At 43.0% G+C, this 19,599-nt stretch overlaps 1 protein-coding gene across 8 annotated transcripts in view; it reads left to right on the forward strand.

Moving 5' to 3' along the window:
* Positions 1-6,499: 6,499 nt before the first annotated feature.
* Positions 6,500-19,599, forward strand: part of LOC124031459 (death-inducer obliterator 1-like) — a 28,941-nt gene continuing 15,841 nt past the window's right edge. For 2 of the 8 annotated variants that reach the window (XM_046342699.1, XM_046342703.1), the window contains exons 1-7: positions 8,151-8,307; positions 10,837-10,949; positions 11,819-11,934; positions 12,213-13,398; positions 13,656-13,974; positions 14,448-14,654; positions 19,301-19,517. In XM_046342699.1, the coding sequence (XP_046198655.1) occupies positions 11,853-11,934; positions 12,213-13,398; positions 13,656-13,974; positions 14,448-14,654; positions 19,301-19,517 (2,011 nt within the window). In that variant the 5' untranslated portion in view covers positions 8,151-8,307; positions 10,837-10,949; positions 11,819-11,852. Of the gene's footprint in view, positions 6,737-8,150; positions 8,308-8,428; positions 9,317-10,836; positions 10,950-11,818; positions 11,935-12,212; positions 13,399-13,655; positions 13,975-14,447; positions 14,655-19,300; positions 19,518-19,599 lie in introns of those variants that run through there. The other 6 variants (XM_046342701.1, XM_046342700.1, XM_046342702.1 and 3 more) reach the window with 6 other exon arrangements.

Consider the following 19,599-nt stretch of genomic DNA (forward strand, 5'->3'; position numbering starts at 1 on the left):
TCCACTCCAAATATCTCTTCTCCGCCGGCGGTGTTTTGGATCAGCCTCTGGAATCAATTCAATTGCCCTGGGGGGTACGAACAAAGGATCCAATTCAGGAAAGTCGTATTCCCGGTCGTAATGCTGGTGAGTTACCACAGCTCTGATATCCAAAACTTTCCGGCTGTATGTAATAACACAAAAAAAATCCTGGGCTAATAATGTAATAAATAACACAGAAAAAAATACTACAAAGTTGCTTAGAAGCAGAGCTGCCATATCTGTCAGCGCCATCTTGCTTTGTGACAACAGTTTGGGGAAGGCCATTGCCTGTTTCAGTTTGACAATGCCCGCGTGCACAAAGCAAAGTCCATACAGAAATGGTTTGTTGAGGTTGGTGTGGAATAACTTGACAGGCCTGCACAGAGCCTGGACCTCAACCCCATCGAAACACCTTCGGGATGAATTGGAACGCCTACTGCGAGCCAGGCCTAATCACCTAACATCAGTGCCTGACCTCACTAATTCTCTAGTGTCTGAATGGAATCAAGTCCCCGAAGCAATGTTCCAAGATATATTGGAAAGCCGTGCCAGAAGAGTGGGGTTGTTATAGCACCAACTCCATATTAATGCCCATGATTTTGGAATGAGATGTTTGACAAACAGGTTTCCACATTCTCATATATGGCCATATATTACTTTTCCGTATAGGTGGCAAAAAACCAAATTGGTCTTAATTTAAGTTTAGAGTTAGCAGTGTGGTTAAGTTTAGGGATAGGTTTAAGTTTCAAATAAAATGTATGAGTAACTTTCATGAAAAATAAAAGTTCATTAAAAAATGGTGTTTTAAGATTAGTTATACTGAAACATGTAAATTCTGGTCTTAATTTTGACAGTCCGTTGCAAAAGTGATATACACTGAGTGTACGAAACATTAGGAACACCTTCCTAATATTTAGTTGCACCCCTTTTGCCTTAAAAACAGCCTACATTTGTCGGGGCATGGACTCTTCAAGGTGTCGAAAGCGTTCCACAGGGATGCTGGTCCATGTTGACTCCAATGCTTCTCACAGTTGTGTCAAGTTGGCTGGATGTCCTTTGGGCAGTGGACCATTCTTGATACACACGGGAAACTGTTGAGTGTCTTGCCCATTCACCTTCTGAATGGCACACATACACAATTAATGTCTCAATTGTCTCAAGGCATAAAAATCCTTCTTTAACCTGTTTCCTTCCTTTCCTCTAAACCAGTGGTTCCCAAACGTTTTATATTCCGTACCCCTTCAAACATTCAACCTCCAGCTGCGTAACCCCTCTAACACCAGGGTCAGCGCACTCTCAAATGTTTTTTCCCCACCCTTGTAAGACTGCCACGCACACACTATACAATACATTTATTGAACATAAGAATTAGTGTGAGTTTTTGTCACAACCCGACCTGTGGGAAGTGACAAAGAGCTCTTATAGGACCAGGGCACAAATAATAAAACTGAAGGACTTCTGCATTACTCTGGACCCTGATCTCTCTTTTGAAGAACATATCAAGACTGTTTCAATGACAGCTTTTTTCCATCTACGTAACATTGCAAAAATCAGAAATGTTCTGTGCAAAAATGATGCAGAAAAATTCATCCATACTATTGTCACTTCTAGGTTAGACTACTGCAATGCTCTACTTTCCGGCTACCTGGATAAAGCACTAAATAAACTTCAGTTTCTGCTAAATACGGCTGCTAGAATCCTGACTAGAACCAAAAACTTTGATCATATTACTCCAGTGCTAGCCTCCCTACACTGGCTTCCTGTCAAGGCTAGGGCTGATTTCAAGGTTTTACTGCTAACCTACAAAGCATTACATGGGCTTGCTCCTACCTATCTCTCTGATTTGGTCCTGCCGTAAATACCTACACATACGCTACGGTCACAAGACGCAGGCCTCCTAATTGTCCCTAGAATTTCTAAGCAAATAGCTGGAGGCAGGGGCTTTCTCCTATAGAGCTCCATTTTTATGGAATGGTCTGCCTACCAATGTGAGAGACGCAAACTCGGTCTCAACCTTTAAGTCTTTACTGAAGACTAATCTCTTCAGTGGGTCATATGATTGAGTGTAGTCTGGCCCAGGAGTGTGAAGGTGAACGGAAAGGCTCTGGAGCAACAAACCGCCCTTGCTGTCTCTGCCTGGCCGGTTCCCCTCTTTCCACTGGGATTCTCTGCCTCTAACCCTTTTACAGGGGCTGAGTCACTGGCTTACTAGGGCTCTTTCATACCGTCCCTAGGAGGGGTGCGTCACTTGAGTGGGTTGAGTCACTGATGTGATCTTCCTGTCTGGGTTGGCGGCCCCCCTTGGGTTGTGGCGGAGATCTTTGTGGGCTATACTCGGCCTTGTCTCAGGATGGTAAGATGGTGGTTGAAGATATCCCTCTAGTGGTGTGGGGGCTGTACTTTGGCAAAGTGGGTTGGGTTATATCCTTCCTGTTTGGCCCTGTCCGGGGGTGTCCTCGGATGGGGCCACAGTGTCTCCTGACCCCTCCTGTCTCAGCCTCCAGTATTTATGCTGCAGTAGTTTATGTGTCGGGGGGCTAGGGTCAGTTTGTTATATCTGGAATACTTCTCCTGTCCTATTCGGTGTCCTGTGTGAATTTAAGTGTGCTCTCTCTAATTCTCTCTTTCTTTCTCTCTCTGAGGACCTGAGCCCTAGGACCATGCCTCAGGACTACCTGACATGATGACTCCTTGCTGTCCCCAGTCCACCTGGCCGTGCTGCTGCTCCAGATTCAACTGTTCTGCCTCATTATTATTGGACCATGCTGGTCATTTATGAACATTTGAACATCTTGCCCATGTTCTGTTATAATCTCCACCCGGCACAGCCAGAAGAGGACTTGCCACCCCAAGTAGCCTGGTTCCTCTCTAGGTTTCTTCCTAGGTTTTGGCCTTTCTAGGGAGTTTTTCCTAGCCACCGTGCTTCTACACCTGCATTGCTTGCTGTTTGGGGTTTAGGCTGGGTTTCTGTACAGCACTTTGAGATATCAGCTTATGTACGAAGGGCTATATAAATACATTTGATTTGATTTGATTTTGATGAGCAGCAGCAACTTTTGGCTCCAATACGGACCGCCAGTGGTATTCCCGTGAGAGAGTAACGGTTAATGTGATTGGATGTTAATTATTTGACTAGGTTACCTTTATTTGACATTGCGTTGTTATTTCGCTGAACACTATTATTATTATTATTATATTAGATTCATTTTAGGCGGTGAAACGAGGCTACTCAGACGAGAAAAAAAACTCACCCAAATGTATAGCCCCATTGGAAAATATAAATGGACTGTTTGAAAATATGAAGAAAAGTTCATTTGGCGTACCCCCGACGGCATTGTGTGTACCCCTGGGGGAATTACGTACCCCAGTTTGGGAATACCTGCTCTACACTGATTGAAGTGGATTTAACAGGTGACATCAATAAGGGATCATAGCTTTCACCTGGATTTACCTGGGCAGTTTATGTATGTCATGGAAAGAGCAGATGTTCTCAGTGTATTTTGGTCTTTTAGTAGTAAATCTAGCTCTTTTTGCCACTAACGGTTCAACACTACCATTGAAATTGTGATGGAGAAGCACCTTGAAAAAGTGCCTCTATGTCATCTCAAGAGAGGGGTTCTGTATGAAATACACTACCTTCTAGATGTGCTAAATGGTAACACCTCAATGCCTTATCACGGAGTTTGTTAACCCAGAGGTGCAACACAAGACTTCTGGGAATTTTTGTGAAACAGACCAGACCGGGGTTTGGGTTTGAGAAGTCAACGGGAGAAGTGAAAAATGCATCCCTAAATGTTCCTTTTCTCGAAATCCAAAGGCACAACCTAGATTTGAAGCGAATGTCTTAAGTAGTTGAACATGTTATTACTCCAATCTCGTGAAAGTGGATAAGCTGACACATTTTCATTTTACTAAAAAACAACACAGTGCATTCGGAAAGTATTCAGAACCGTTGAATTTTTCCACATTTTGTTACGTTACAACCTTATTCTAAAATGGATTAAATAGATTTCTTCCCTCATCAATCTACACACAATTTCCCATAATGACTAAACAAAAACAGGTTTGTAGAATTTTTAGCTAATTTATTTTAAAAAATGTAAAAATGAAACCACATTCACTTACGTATTCAGACCCTTTACTCAAGACTTTGATGAAACATCTTTGACAGCGATAACAGCCTCAAGTCTTCTTGGGTATGACGCTACAAGTTTGGCACACCTGTATTTGGGGAGTTTCTCCCATTCTTCTCTGCAGATCCGTTCAAGCTCTGTCAGGATTGAATGGGGAGCGTCGCTGCACAGCTATTTTCAGGTATCTCCAGAGATGTCCGATCGGGTTCAAGTCTGGGCTCTGGCTGGGCCACTCAAGGACATTCAGAGATTTGTCCCGAAGCCACTCCTGTGTTGTCCTGGCTGTGTGCTTATGGTTGATTGACAGGTTACTGATCCAATCAGAGGGCCAAGTGTGCGTTTCACTAGCCCAATCTGTTGCACGTTTTTTTACAAGTTGATTCTGCATCTAGTGTCTGGCTGCGTGGAGAATAATCATGGAGACTGTTCCACAAAATGAGTGACAATGTTACAAAACCTAGCCAGATCATTTAAAGTAATCTTAAATCTTAAGTTAAAGTCGAGTCCCAAGTTTTGAGGCTCCAATTTCAAGTCAAGTCTCAAGTTATTTAATTTTCTATCAAGTTAAGTCTTCATGAATATACATAGACATCTTTTTTTATTTAACTAGGCAAGTCAGTTAAGAACGAATTCTTACTTACAATGACGGCCTACCCCCGGGCAAAAATCTCGAGACAACTCCTTTATTTTTTTCTCAAAGTTACCTGGATAGACAGTATATCCATACATGAATAACAACTAAGGTATTACAAAACTTCTATTTGATCAATAACCCATTTTTGGTTGACCACTTTCATTGACCTCCATACAAAAAGTGCAAAACAAGGAAAACACTTCTTCCTGCTGGAAGGAGACAGATTTTCCTGCGAGTTGGGCTTCTCTCTTCCTCTTTGTCCACACCTCTGCCATTCAGTGCTTTCAGAGTGTTCATTGTCATAATGACAACTGCAAATAATACTTAAATGTAGGCTACATGTAGGCCTAATGAAAAATAATATAATAACTGATATTTAAAGGTAGCAATTAAACAACAAACACTGTTTAGTCTGCGCATCTATTACAACATGTCATTGTCTCCTTGCTCAAGTGGTTAACAAGTGATTTCCATTTTTGTAATGGTTGCCAATTCCTATGGGTATTTTTTTCACTGTGCTCATCTTTCTGTCTGTCCTGTGCAACTATTTGCAATGCATCAGTGCAATAATGTGATCATAACCGGCCAAAAGTGATTACACCAATGCACTTTTTTCTCCACAACATTACCGGACATGCATTTTCTATGCTTCTTTCCTTGAATAGGCTATTAGGCCTACATTTTTAGACAAGAAAATGATTATCCATCAGCTACAACAATGCAGTGCAATGAGGAATGTATTATTGTTATCAAGTGAGGTCACCATTATTGTTCATTGGCTGTAAACTGTAATGATGTAGGGTAATTTGAACATGGGTGCAACTTTCTATTTATTTTTTGTCCTCCCCGTCCCCAGTATTATCATTGTACTGTGATACAAAATGTGGCATCTGGGGGCCGAGGGGTTCGCACTGATTGTATGGAGATTGTGCAGCAGTGTGTAAGAGGAAGGTTACTAGGTGTGAGAAGTGTGCAGAATGGCATGAGACAAAATAATGTGTAGCATTGGGGAAAGAAGTGGTATGTGTTAATTGTAGGGGTGCTCATGGGGCTGGGGATCAGAAATGTCCCGTAAGAGAGTGGCAGGTTGAGGTTTCCTGGGTTAGAGTAGTGCAGTAGTTGTTATATGCTGAGGCAGTGAAGAAAGTAGAGGAAGATGGGTCAAGGGGGAGGAATCCTGAGGGGAATGGTGTGAGTAGTAGATCTGTACCAGTACAGAGATAAAACAGCAAGTGATATATGTTTCAGTAAGATTGGACTGTACTGCAGGGATGGAACGTAAAGTCACAAAAAATGAGATTGTGGATGGCAGTTGCAGAGAGGTATTTGGGTGTGAGACTTTATGTCAGAAGAGTAGCAGGGTGTGTTAAGTGGTGGTGTCCCATCCTTTCAAGTTGTTGGCCTGCGGTAGGACTAAATAGAGGAGTAGGGTGATGTTTATTTATTATTATATATATAATATATATATATATATTATATATATATATATAATATATATATATATTGTGAGTGTAGTGTTAAATGGTAGGGTATTTGTATATTTATTTTTCAAGCAAAGTATAAGGAAGTTATACTCCAGTCTAGTAGGTGGCGGTAATGCAAAATGTATTGGATGTCAATAGCCGATAACTCATCGAATAATACAATTTAGCGTCGGTGTGTTTTAGGACCATGCAGACCCCTCGGGTAGGCTGTTTGGTGGTTTCAGCAGGCTGAATTACAGTGCACTCGGAATCATGAGCCCCACCGTCTGCACAGTTGAAACATGGACACGTATTTTACATTTCTTACAGTGGTTTGCGGACAAACGCGCTTAAAGTGTATCTTACATAACCAAGTTTCACATGCGTAGGTAGTTTCTTTAAAACAGGACAGACATACTTGTATTTTTCTCCATTCACCCTGCGGGTCAGACGCCGGCCACAAACACACCAGGAATTCTCTTCAGGTAGGCTACTCAACCTGAACATACATTTTACATTACATTTAAGTCATTTAGCAGACGCTCTTATCCATAGCGACTTACAAATTGAACATCCGTCTTCACCTTGGAGATGACTCCTTTGACGACTGCTCTACTCCTAGATGCAAAGCACGAAACTTGACTACACTTTTCCCAGCTCATCGGCAGCTTCACAATTTGACAACTCAAAATGGGTCTCCCAAATATGCATGCATACTCAGCCAACACATCCCAACACAAAACAATTATCATTCATACACGTATCCTCCATTCAAGTTTTAGGCAACTTCCTTTTTGATCCAGTTTTTGACAATACTGTTATCCATTCAGGACGTTCATCTAAACCAACTTTGCTCGACGCACTGCTTAATTCGAACTCATCATCCACTTCCACCATCTCTCCCCCGGAAAATGTTGCTATTGCTGCTTTCAAAACAAACTGGCAACTCGGAAAGATACAGGTCAAATCATTACGTCAGCGACCTTCAGGTCGGCGCTCTAAAAAGAGGCCCGATTCAGAACAAACTCGTATTTACAATGACTGCCAAAACCGGACGACGCTGAGCCAATTGTGCGCCGCCCTATGGGACTCTCAATCATGGCCGGATGTCATACCGCCTGGATTCGAACCAGGGGCTGCAGTTACGCCTCTTGCAATGAAATTCAGTGCCTTTGACCGCTGCTCCACTCAGTTCTCGAGTTGTAATGACCGTTCAAATAGATTATTCCCAGTCACCTCGTTTTATTTCGAGTTCCAAATTGTTTGTACTTGTGTTTTTAACGAGGATGAGTCGGTTAGTTGACAACTACTTGTACACTTTTTTTAGTTATAAAACCAAGACTGTCATGCTGATATTGGCTACCTAGAGGTAGCTACTTCCCACGCCATTGCTGGACAGTTGTCAACATATTTTGGTATTACTTGTCAAGCGGGAGCTAAGGGCACTTTGTCCTCGTTGTTGCCGTTCATGCTCTCTCCATTGAGTGGTAGACACCTGAAACCCCACCTCTTTAAGGAATACCTAGGATAGGATAAGTAATCCTTCTCACCCCCCCCCCCTTTAAGATTTAGATGCACTATTGTAAAGTGACTGTTCCACTGGATGTCATAAGGTGAATGCACCAATTTATAAGTCGCTCTGGATAAGAGCGTCTGCTAAATGACTTAAATGTAATGTGTAGGCTGCTATCTTGAAATAAAGTAATGTGAGAGGAAAATGGCCACGTAACTACCATCGCCGACACCACCATGATACACAGTACGAAGCACTTCAAATCCGTAGGCACAACACCAGAGGTAATGGTCGTTTTACTATCGACCAATAGTGAAGCCCAATCAGTCAAGCGAAACGGTCTTGAGTGGCAAGAAACATACCCAATTAGCGGATTCACTTTACATACACCCATTCTTTTCGACACACCCACTCCCCGGTCGCCATTGGGCTGCAGTTACCCATACTTGAACTAGCGCGAGTCAACCAACACTACATGAAAATGGAGGACTGAACGTGGACCGTGCAAGAATATAACGTCGAGGTTTACAAGTGGGTCGAATTGTACGTTATTTATCCAAACGATACTTGATTAGCATTATTTGTAAATTACAAGCTATGTTTCAATAATGTTTGTTTGAAAGTATTGGATAGCAAACTAGTTGAAAGCTAGCGTCAGTTATCTAGGCGAAGCGCATGGTTGTGGCCTAGCTTGTTCGCGTACGTTACGCGTTTTGTAGTGACGTCAGTTACGGGTGATACAGCACGCTAATTAGTAAACTATATGTTCGTAAATTATTTAGCTTTAAACGAGACCTTGTCTGTGTGTATTAATAACGCATGTTGTCTTGTTGCACGAGTTAATGTTGAGGTCACTGTGGTGATAGTTAGCTAATCCCAGCAAATGTCTACTAACGCTAACGTTAGGTTAATTTACCGTGTGACTGACTAGTTGCGCCATCCAACACGAATCTCGTCGTTAGCTAACATGGTAGCATGCCGTTTGATTTACCCACCGCGACCTAGCTATAGTAGCTCGCAATGTATGGTTTCGGAGTTCTCAGTGCACGCAGACTCCTTGCGACGTGTTGGTGTTTCTTCCGTGTGGCAGCCACATTACGACGATCAGGATTCTGTGCGGCCTGAGGAGCTATCCGGCATCTAGTTAGCACAGTCGGAATGAAATGACGTTGGGTATTTGTTTAAATAACAATTCCCTACGCTTTAGAATAACATTGGTCACCGAACGTTAACTAGTTAATTAACAATGTTGCATTGACCACCCCTCCCCCACACGACAACTGGGGTGGGTCTGGGAGTGTTTCCCCTCTTTCTCACGTGGCTGCGTGCGGTGACCATAGTCGGGGAACAATCTGTGGTGAACCTCTCTTTCTCTCACCCCAACATCGTAGTTCTTAAATAGTTTATGTTGAGTCACTGCTTCTTCAAATCCAGACCTTTCAAATTCCATCTTGTTTTTTTTTATGACGATGTTTCCAAATGGTATGGACGGTAGGAATGATAAAAAGGCCTGAAGTTACCACTCTGCCTTTTGTTTGCGCCCCATCTATTGGTGAGTTGTAATAATGTGGTGGGCCATTTTGCATTGCGTTTGCAAACCATCAATGTAGTGCTTTGGAGAAAAAGATACCGTTTCAGAGATGAGCAGTGAATATGAAAAAGATCAGACCAATTATTGAATGTTCAGTGAAAGTAAATGTCAATGTTTCCCTGCATGTGTGTTTGTCTGTCATTGAAACATGGATCAGGGTACACATTTAAAACTGAAGAACTCTTGTGTATTGGGCTACTTCGATAGAATCAAAAGCCATCCCCAGAGCTGTACTAATGTAATCAAGTGGATTTTGACTTGACGTTTTTGGTGTGAAGTGTTTATTTGGTGTGGAAAGCGTTCACTGTGTCATTGTGCACATTATGGTGCAATGTTTCTTAATGTACCAATTCACACAATAAAAATATGACCTACTTGTATTCCAAACAACCCCAACAAAAACGGCATAAATGGTGTCTCCATTTCTTGCTATATTTGTATATCCCCAATCCCCCTTTTTCATTGGGATATTATCATGCTGCATTGATTTATTTGAATCACTCTTGCTGTAGAAGGATAGTACCCATGTTTTGATTATGTTTGTAAAAATCCATGCTCTTACCACAATTCTACAATTGCAACATAGTTGGTTCTATTTATTCTTAGACATGTTTTCAAGATTGTGGTGTTGTCAGTGGGATTCAGGCCAGACTGCTCTTCTGAAAGTTGTACATGTATAGCAAGCTGCTTTGATCATGGGGACCATGTTCCACTTTGTTGATTTGAATAGGTAAAAAACAAAACAAATGTTACTTTAGATACACTACTAGGAATGTTATATTGAGCTGTGGATTGATACTTTAGCTAATTGTTTATCATGCTACAGAGTTATTGCTCAATATAATGATTGAAATACTACCGTTCGCTGTTTTCATTTCAACTGCTCTGATTTTTAAGCAGGCCAGAATTATATTAATTTTGGGCAACATTTGTCACATACTGCATTCTGTTGCTCAGGGGAAAGAGCATGCATGGTTTGTAACATGTAGGTCTACTTGTGTTTTGTGTGATTTGATAGTGTAAACTACAATGTGGGATTTATGTTAGTTGGGATTGGGACACATTTTTTGCTACTCTGAATGAAGTTAAGTGGGGCTGATAATGATTACCTAGCCTCTTTCTTGAGTACTCCCAAAATCTTTTCTGACAAGTTGACTTTGTCTACCTTACATTGAACATAATTTGCAGTTGCAACTATTATTTTGCAACCCATTTATTTAAATATATCTGATTGAAGTGAACTATCATGAGACTAAAGGAAGTCAATCTGATAATGGCAAATTGTCAGTGATGACATACTGTTTCAGCAGCGTCTTGAATTTTTAATCGGTGAACTATGATCTGAAGTCTCTGACATTGAACAAAGTTAGGAGTTGGCTGGGTGCCAATATGTTGTGATGTATTGTGCTTTTCAAGGCTGCATACTGTTGCGATTTCCAAACCCTCAAATACTTAACAGTTTTATTCTGACTTGTCTACAGGTCCAAGATCCCACTACCAGGCCTGTGATGATTACTGATCAGAACCTGCTGTGTGTGGAATCTGAAATCATCAGATAAGCCCTGTTCAGTGTCCCACCACTACAGATCAGCAGGTTGGCTCTTTTTTTATTCTGTGAAAGGACAACTGCCATGTACTCATTTGACTTTTGTAAACAGTATTTCTAGTGTAGATGTTTCAACAGACTTGTCCCAGTAGGTGTTCTATTTTGTTTTTGTAATAATTTGATGACATTTGAGTACTTTGTCTAATTAGTGAACTTCCTCAGATTTTCTGAGCTTCCAAAATTATTTCCAATAGTAGATATCTTTTGTTTGTGAGTTAAGATGTATCATTGAGCAGCAAAGTCCCAAAATATGGCTTTGTAAAACCTGTGCATTTACAAATATTGTTCTGTGGAGGGGTTTTAGAACATTCATAACTTTGTTACATGAAAATGCTCCTGCTGTGGTTTGGTCATCTGGGGTGGGCAAACTACGGGCCATATCCTGCCCACCAGCTGATTTGAAATGTGTCTTGCGGGGGATTGAATTTTTTTTTTTTTATGTGGAAATGGTAATGACCCCATTTATAAAGAACTGCCCTTCTCTGACCCGCAAATCGATTTTGACGAACAAATCGATTTAAAAAAAATCTAAATGTCAAAATCCAGATGTGGCCCCAAGCCAAAATGTATTGCCCACCCTGATATAGACTAACAACTGGAGCGTTATCATAACTACAGCAACCAGCCTGCTGTAGCTTGTTTGTGGAAAGGAAGAAATTTGGTATGAGAGGACTGCACTCGCTGTCACAAATCTGGGATTTTTTTTTGAAAGGGTTGTCTGTGGATATAAAGAAAGTAGTTGATCATGACAGTGCTGCTCCAACCCCCCTCCCCAAAACAACCACGCACTTCAGTTAAATGGAGTTGAAGAGTAGCTGTCTCACAGTTTGTCTCTTGTGCTCTTCTCTTAACTGTAGATATTCTGTTTGAAAGTAGTGAGTGACTCCATCTATGGAGGAGAATGTGAGTCCTGAGCTCTCTCTAGCTCCTGAGCCAGAGCAGAGCCAGGACCCTATGGATAGCAGCTCTCAAGGTACCTTGGACTAGCTTCTTTTCCCCTTTTCAGTGAGGGGGGGGTGTCATGATTGTCTCACTTTAAAAAGGCACTGCACTGCTGGATCCTCTGCAAATCATTTGTAGGTTGTTAATTAGGGTATAGGGTCAGGATTGCTAGAATCATGACCAGCACAAGGGATTTCACTATCCCCTTATACGCTTTGAATACCTAATTAGCTTTCTAGTCTTTTGATTGGCAAAATCTGCTACTTTACCTAAATGTATTGTCCATTAATGTGTCATTTACATCAACAGCTATTCTTGAGGACTATAAAGCCGAGAAGGAGGACGGAGAAGATAAAGAAGACCAAGAGCATGGTAACAATGATACGGAGGAAAAGCTAGAGAACGCAGAGCAATCTGCTAAGACCACCAACGAGTTCAAGAAAACCTGGGGATTCCGACGGACCACCATAGCCAAGAGAGAAATGCCCGGAGACACTGCTGCTGAGAGCCAGGATGGCCATGCAGGGCCTGTACGTCGCAGTGGGAGGCAGGCAAAACGCACTGACAAGCTGGAGGAGTTCCTGCTCACCACCAAGAGAGTGCGCACAGTAGGGAGGAGGAGTGCACCTGGCAGCATAGAGGCTGGGGATCCTCCCTCCCAGACCCCTACAGATGCAGAGACGGCCTCCGAGGCCAGTTTTGACGGCAACGCAGAGGCCAAGTCTGTGGACGATAAGCCAGATTCTCCAGTGAGGAAGTCGAGGAGCAGGAAGAAGATCACTCGGAAGGCTAAAGGCCGTGGCAGAAGCAGAGTTGGCTCTGTCAGTGATGATGGAAGCTCTGACAATGAGAAGTTTAGTGGCGATGCACTCAAAGAGCTCCAGGAGGAGGAGGAGGAGAAGGGTAGTGGGGATACACCCAAAGAGCTCCACGAGGAAGAGGGTAGCGGAGATGCACCCAAAGAGCTCCAGGAAGAGGAGGGCAGCACAGATGTACCCAAAGAGCTCCAGGAAGAGGGTAGTGGAGATGCACCCAAAGAGCTCCAGGAAGAGGAGGGCAGCGGAGATGCACCCAATGAGCTCCAGGAGAAGGGTAATGGAGATGCACCCAAAGAGCCACAGCCCGAGGAGAAGGAGCAGCAGGACAAGACAACCAGCCCTGGGGAGGAAGAGAAGGATGACACAGTGCAGCCAGAGCAGGACTCTGTGAAGAAAGAAAAAGAGGAAGAGCAGGAGAAGGGAAAAAAGGGGTGCGTGGAGAAGCCCATAGACGCCAGTGGCGAGCGTGCCTCCAGGTCCAGGAGTCCTGCTAAGGCTAGTAGGGGAACCACCCCCAACAAGAGAGACACCAAGTCCAGAGGAGGGATAAAGACCCACAATGACCAGGAGGAATATGAATCCCCATCGTCATCTTCATCATCCAGTGACTCCGGTGACGATGAAGGATACGACCCTAATGCACTGTACTGCATCTGTCGACAGAAACACAACAAAAGGTATGCATTTGGATGTCTTTCAATTGGAAATCCAATGCCTCTAGTTCTTACAAATGCTCTGTCTGATCCTTCATGGATTACCTCCATTGCACACCTACAAGGGATGAGTCGTTAGTGATTAGTTGGCTGGAGTGATGTGCTTGACTTGTATTCTATGCTTTAGCAGCGATTTTGTTCCATATTGTTAACCCACTTTCGGACTAGCTGTTTTTTCATATCTGTCTCTGTGCTCTGCTAAGTGTTCTGTGTGCACCCAGGTTCATGATCTGCTGCGACCGCTGTGAGGAGTGGTTCCATGGAGACTGTGTGGGCATCACTGAGGCTCGTGGACGTCTAATGGAGAGGAACGGGGAGGACTACGTCTGCCCCAACTGCACCACCAAGAAGAGCCAGACGACCAAGCCCAATGGCAAACCCAAAGCAGCTGCCCCCGGGGCCCTCAAGGCCGAGCAGAGCCCATCTGTGGCGGCTCCCTCAGCTGGGATGGAAGAAAAGGGTGACGACTTGGGGATCAAAGGGAGGATAGAGAAGACCACCAACCCCAGTGGGAAAAAGAAGATCAAGATCTTTCAGGCGGTAGGTTTCTGTTACTTTTCTCACAGCCCCGGTGGATGAAATCAACAAATGATCTATTCAGGCTTATAATGTCATGCCAATAATGACTTACTTAAAGATGTCTGAGAGCACCATATTAGGGATGGGCGTGAGTACTCGATTCAAGGTCTGTATTTGATAATTAATAATTCAGTACAAGCACTCAATGTATATGCACAGATGTAGAGAATGTCAAGTGTAGTGAAAAAAAAAACATTTTCAGTTGTGTATCAGAACAACCAGTAATTGGAACAACCAATGGTGTACCGCAAACTGTATTTCCATCAGCTTCTTAAATAATTGAGTATACGAACATACTTTCTTTGAAATGACCATCCCTACTCCATATGACAATTTGTATATTGTAATCCCTGACACTTTTGCCTGTACAAGAATCAGTCTGTGGCATTGTCTGTTGCACTGTGCACCTGTGTGACCTGTTTGAATTTCATCAGGCGGCAGAGGAGTCTAAGCTGCCCAAATGCATAGGGCCAGGCTGTGAGAAGACCGCCCTGAAGGACTCTGTCTACTGCGGCAGCGAGTGCATCCTGAGACACGCCGCTGCAGCCATGGCAGCCAAGTCGATTTCTGAACCCAAGCAGAAAGATCAAGACAAGGCTAAGGGACAGAAAAAAACACCTGGTGCCAGGGCAACGACCAAGGTAAACAAAGGGTTCATAAGATGACAACGATGTTCATATTTTCACCTATTGTTCTGGAGAGTTGAGAAACCTTTCACTGATCTTATTGGAACCAGTGCACTGGTTATTAATATAATGAGTGGAGCATAAATTAAGCGCAATATGTATTCCAATTTTTTTGAAATAAGTTTTCTAAATCTGCCCCAAAAATGTACACCAATTTCTTATATGAAATTCTATATTTCTTTCTGTGAAATTGTGACTCTCATTACCAATGACTAACAAGGCCAGGCTAGATTTTTTTCCTGAAATATCTGAGTAATTATAGTGAAATTACAAAATGTCTGTTTACTTGCTAGATAATTTTTTCCTGAGTCATTGTTAACATTCATGGGAAGGTTGGCAATTGATTGCATCAGCAGGAACTACAAAACAGAATTCTGTTATGAGGAACATCTTGCCGAGGAGGGATGGGGTGACGTTGCCCCAGGAGAAATGGTGCCGTCAGAAAGTTTTCATGCCTTTTGACTTATTCTACATTCTGTTGTAGCCTGAATTTTAAAAAACAAAAAATTTAATTAAAAAAAAAACATCCAAACCCATCTACACGCGATACCCCATAATGACGAAGTGAACATGTTTTTAGACATTTTGGCTAATTTATTGAAAATTAAATGGAGCTATCTAAGTATTCACACCCCTTTGCTATCACCAACATTTTGCTCAGTTTAAAGATCTACACTGGTCCAAAAAGTTGCACTCCTTCCAAAATGGCCCGGGGGCTTTCCCATCCCTACCCGATATGCATTTTAATTTTTTTTATTTAGAGATCCAGACCCTAGGACAACTAGACCCATTCGATATAGACCTGGTCTGATCTAAGTGAGGGAAGCAACAGAAAAGTCCATTTTTAAGCTACCTTATTAGCCGGAGCTGATTAAGCTTGAGGTAGGAAGTGGTGACACGAGCAGGGGCCTTGCTGTGTGTGTGTAGGCTACTGTGAGAGTGAGCAAGGGACACTGAGTGCAGGGAGGAGGGAGAGATGGCAACCACCAAGCCGACTTGAGCTATAGTAGACTAATAGCTGCCATATCTAGGTTATTTCATTCAATATGATTACGTAGTACCTGTCTTGACTGCATCAAACTGTGAGAGGCTACTCTATTCAGAATATTTAAGTAGCAGCCTACATGTTGGCTCTTGGTTGTTGTAGCCTATCCTTCAACTTTTAATTCCATCTTCCATTGATTTTAGGTATCTCATAACTTTTGCCACACAGGGAGGCTCTGACTAGCTTATTTTCATGACTTATGATTGGCCAACAACAAGCTACACTCTCCACTCTTGTGAAAAGCAAGACCCGCAGCAGCATAAATTATACAATATCGCTCTCTACTGCAGTGGTCACGTTTGGATATGTATGGGTCCCTCCTGAACAGCCAGTTAAAGTTACACTGACTTGTGACATTTATTTAGAATTCTGGCTCCGGACCCCCTCAGGTATTTGGGTAGAGGTAGATCTGTGACGACCTCTAGCACAGGTGCATCCAATTTCCATTGATCAACTTGATTGGAGTCCATCTGTGGCCAATTAAGTTCTTTGGACATGATTTAGAAAGAAACACACCGGTCTATAGAAGATCCCACAGTTGACTGCATGTCAGAGCAGAAGCCATACCATGAAGTCCAAGGAACTCTCTGAAGATCTCCAAGTTGGAATTGTGATGAGGCATATAGTATCTGGGGAAGGGTATAAAACAATTTCTAGATTGTTGAACGTTTCCAAGAGTAGTGGTCTCCATCGTTAGGAAATGGGAAAAATCTGGAACTACCAAACTCTGCCTAGAGTTGGCCATCTGACCAAAATGTGCAACCGGGCAATAAGGACCTTGGTCAGGGAGGTGACCAAGAACCCAATGAACACTCTGACAGAAATAGAGAGTGCCTTGGCTGAGATGGGATAACCTGGCCGAAGGACAACAGTCTCTGGTGAAGTGCTGTAATCTGGGCTCTATAGGTTAATGGCCAGACGGAAGCCACTCCTGAGAAATAGGCACATGACTGCATGCCTGGAGTTTGCAGAAAGACTTGTAATTTAAGGCAAACGAGTCTGGTGTGATGACACATTTTACTCTGAATGCAAAGGGCTATATCTGGAGAGGAGCAGGCACAGCTCATCACCCGTCTAACACAATCTATACTGTGAAGTATGGTGGTGGCAGCTTAGTTACAGTTCATGTAAGGAAATCTCTCAATTCATAAACTCATTAGGCCCAAATCCATGGATTACACATCACCTGGGAATACGGAAATGCATTGGTTGGTCACACAGTGCATTTGGAAAGTATTCAGACCCCTTGACTTTTTCCACATTTTGTTACTTTAGTCTTATTCTACAATGGATCAAATATTTTCCCCCCCTCGATTTACACACAATACCCCCACAATGACGAAGCAGGTTTTTTTTTATTTTTTTAGCAAATGTATTACAAATAAACTGATCACCTTTTACATTGGTATTCAGACCCTGTACTCAGTACTTTGTTGAAGAACCGTTGGCAGCGATTACAGCCTCGTCTTTGGTATGACGTTACAAGCTTGGTACACCTGTATTTGGGGAGTTTTTTCTATTCTCTACAGATCCTCTAGCTCTGTCAGGTTGGATGGGGAGTGTCGCTGCACAGCAATTTTCAGGTCTCTCCAGAGATGTTCGATCGAGTTAAAGTCTGGGTTCTGGCTGGGCCACTCAAGGACATTCAGAGATTTGTCCCGAAGCCGCTCCTGCTCCGTTAATCTTTGCCTCGGTCCTGACTAGTCTCCCAGTCCCTGCTGCTGAAAAACGGGCCTTTCATCTTGCCACTCAACCATAAAGGCCCTGACTAAGACCCTTCTCCCCCTGATTGCTCCGTTTGGCCGGGCGGCCAACTCTAGGAAGGGTCTTGGCGGTTCCAAATGATAGAAGCCGCGGTGTTCTTTAGGGACCTTCGATGCATCGACACAATCCTGTCTCTGAGCTTTACGGACAGTTCATTCGACCTAATGGCTTGGTTTTTGCTCTGACATGCACTGTCAACTGTGGAACCTTTATTTAGACAGGTGTGCCTTTCCAAATGATGTCCAATCATTTGTATTTACAGCAGGTGGACTCCAATCAAGTTGTAGAAATATCTCACGGATAATCAATGGAAACAGGATGCACCTGAGCTCAATTGTGAGTCTCATAGCAAAGGGCCTGAATACTTATGTAATTAAGGTATTTTATTTTTATAAATTTGCAAACATTTCTAAACATGTTTTTGCTTTGTCATAATGGGGTAGTGTGTGTGTATTGAGGAAACATTTAGTTAATCCAGTTTAGAATAAGGCTGTAATGTAACAATGTGGAAATGTCTAGGAATCAGAATACTTTCTGTTATGCACTGTGCCTTAAGAAAAAGGGCCGTGGATCAGAACCTGTCAGTATCTGGTGTGACCACCATTTTTATCATGCAGCCTGACACATCTCCTTTGCATTGAGTTTATCAGGCTGCTGATTGTGTTCTGTGGAATGTTTTCCCACTCTTCAATGGCTGTGCGAAGTTGCTGGTAATTGGCGGCAACTTGAATACGCTGTTGTACATGTCAATCCAGAGCGTCGCAAACATGCTCCATGTCTGGTGAGTATGCAGGCCATGGAAGAACTGGGACATTGAGCTTCCAGGAATTGTGTACAGATCCTTGGGGGCCGTACATTATCATGCTGAAGCGTGAGGTGATGGCAGCAGAGGAATGGCATGACAATGGTCTCAGGATCTCGTCACGGTATCTCTGCTTTCAAATTGCCATCGATAAAATGTTGTTTGTTCGTTGTCTGTAGCTTATGCCTGCCCGTAACATAAACCCACCGCCACCATGGGGTACTCTTTACGGAGTCTTCCATCATCTTGGTGAAGTTTTAACTGGGATTCGTCCTTGAAGAGCACACTACTCCAGCGCACCGGTGAGCATTTGCACTCTGAATTCAGATCAAAACCTTGGTGAGGACGACGAGCACACAGATGCACTTCCCTGAGATGATTTCTGACAGTTTTTGCAGAAATTCGTTGTTTGTGCAAACCTATAGTTTCATCAGCTCTCCGTCTTGCTAATCTCTGACCATCCCTCAGGTGAAGAAGCCGGATGTGGAGGTCCTGGGCTGGCATGGTTACACGTGGTCTACTGTTGTGAGGCCGGTTGGATGTACTACCAAAGTCTAAGAACAATAACGTTGGAGGTGGCTCTGGCGGACATTCCTGCAGTCAGCATGTCAATTGCACGCTCCCTCAATTTGAGACATCTGTGGCATTGTGTTGTGTGACAGAACTGCCCATTTTAGCGTGGCCTTTTTTGTCCCCCAGTACAAGGTGCACCTATGTAACAATCATGCTGATATGCCACACCCGTCAGGTGGATGGAATATCTTGGCAAATGAGAAATGTTCACTAATAGGGATGTAAACCAATTTGTCCAATATTTGAGATTTTTTTTTTGCGTATGGGACATTTCTAGGATCTTTTGTTTCAGCTGATTGGACCAACAGTTTAGATAATTTTGTTCAGTATACATCCTGCATTACACAAATCAAGTTTTGCTATGGAACCTTTCCTGTGCCCTGTTACTGATTTTTGACTGAATGTCTCTTCATGCAGAAGAGTTCCACCACCGGAAGGAAGACCAGCAAGAAGTCTACAGAGGAGGAGTCGTCTGACAGTGAGGATGACAAGAAGGATGGTGATGAAGAGCAGAATGCAGAGCAGCAGCCACCACCACCCACCATGTCGTCCTGGTCCAGCGACCATAATTACAATGCAGTAACGCCAGAAAAGACTACACCCATAGCACCACCAACAGTGTTAAACAAAACGTGTATGTATCTCTTTGAAGGTCTTAATAATCCACTTTTAAACATTTTGTCGTCTCTCACTATAGGGGTTGTCAAGTGAGCCAT

Source organism: Oncorhynchus gorbuscha, linkage group LG03 (genome assembly GCF_021184085.1).
Source record: "Oncorhynchus gorbuscha isolate QuinsamMale2020 ecotype Even-year linkage group LG03, OgorEven_v1.0, whole genome shotgun sequence".
Classification (NCBI taxonomy): domain Eukaryota; kingdom Metazoa; phylum Chordata; class Actinopteri; order Salmoniformes; family Salmonidae; genus Oncorhynchus; species Oncorhynchus gorbuscha.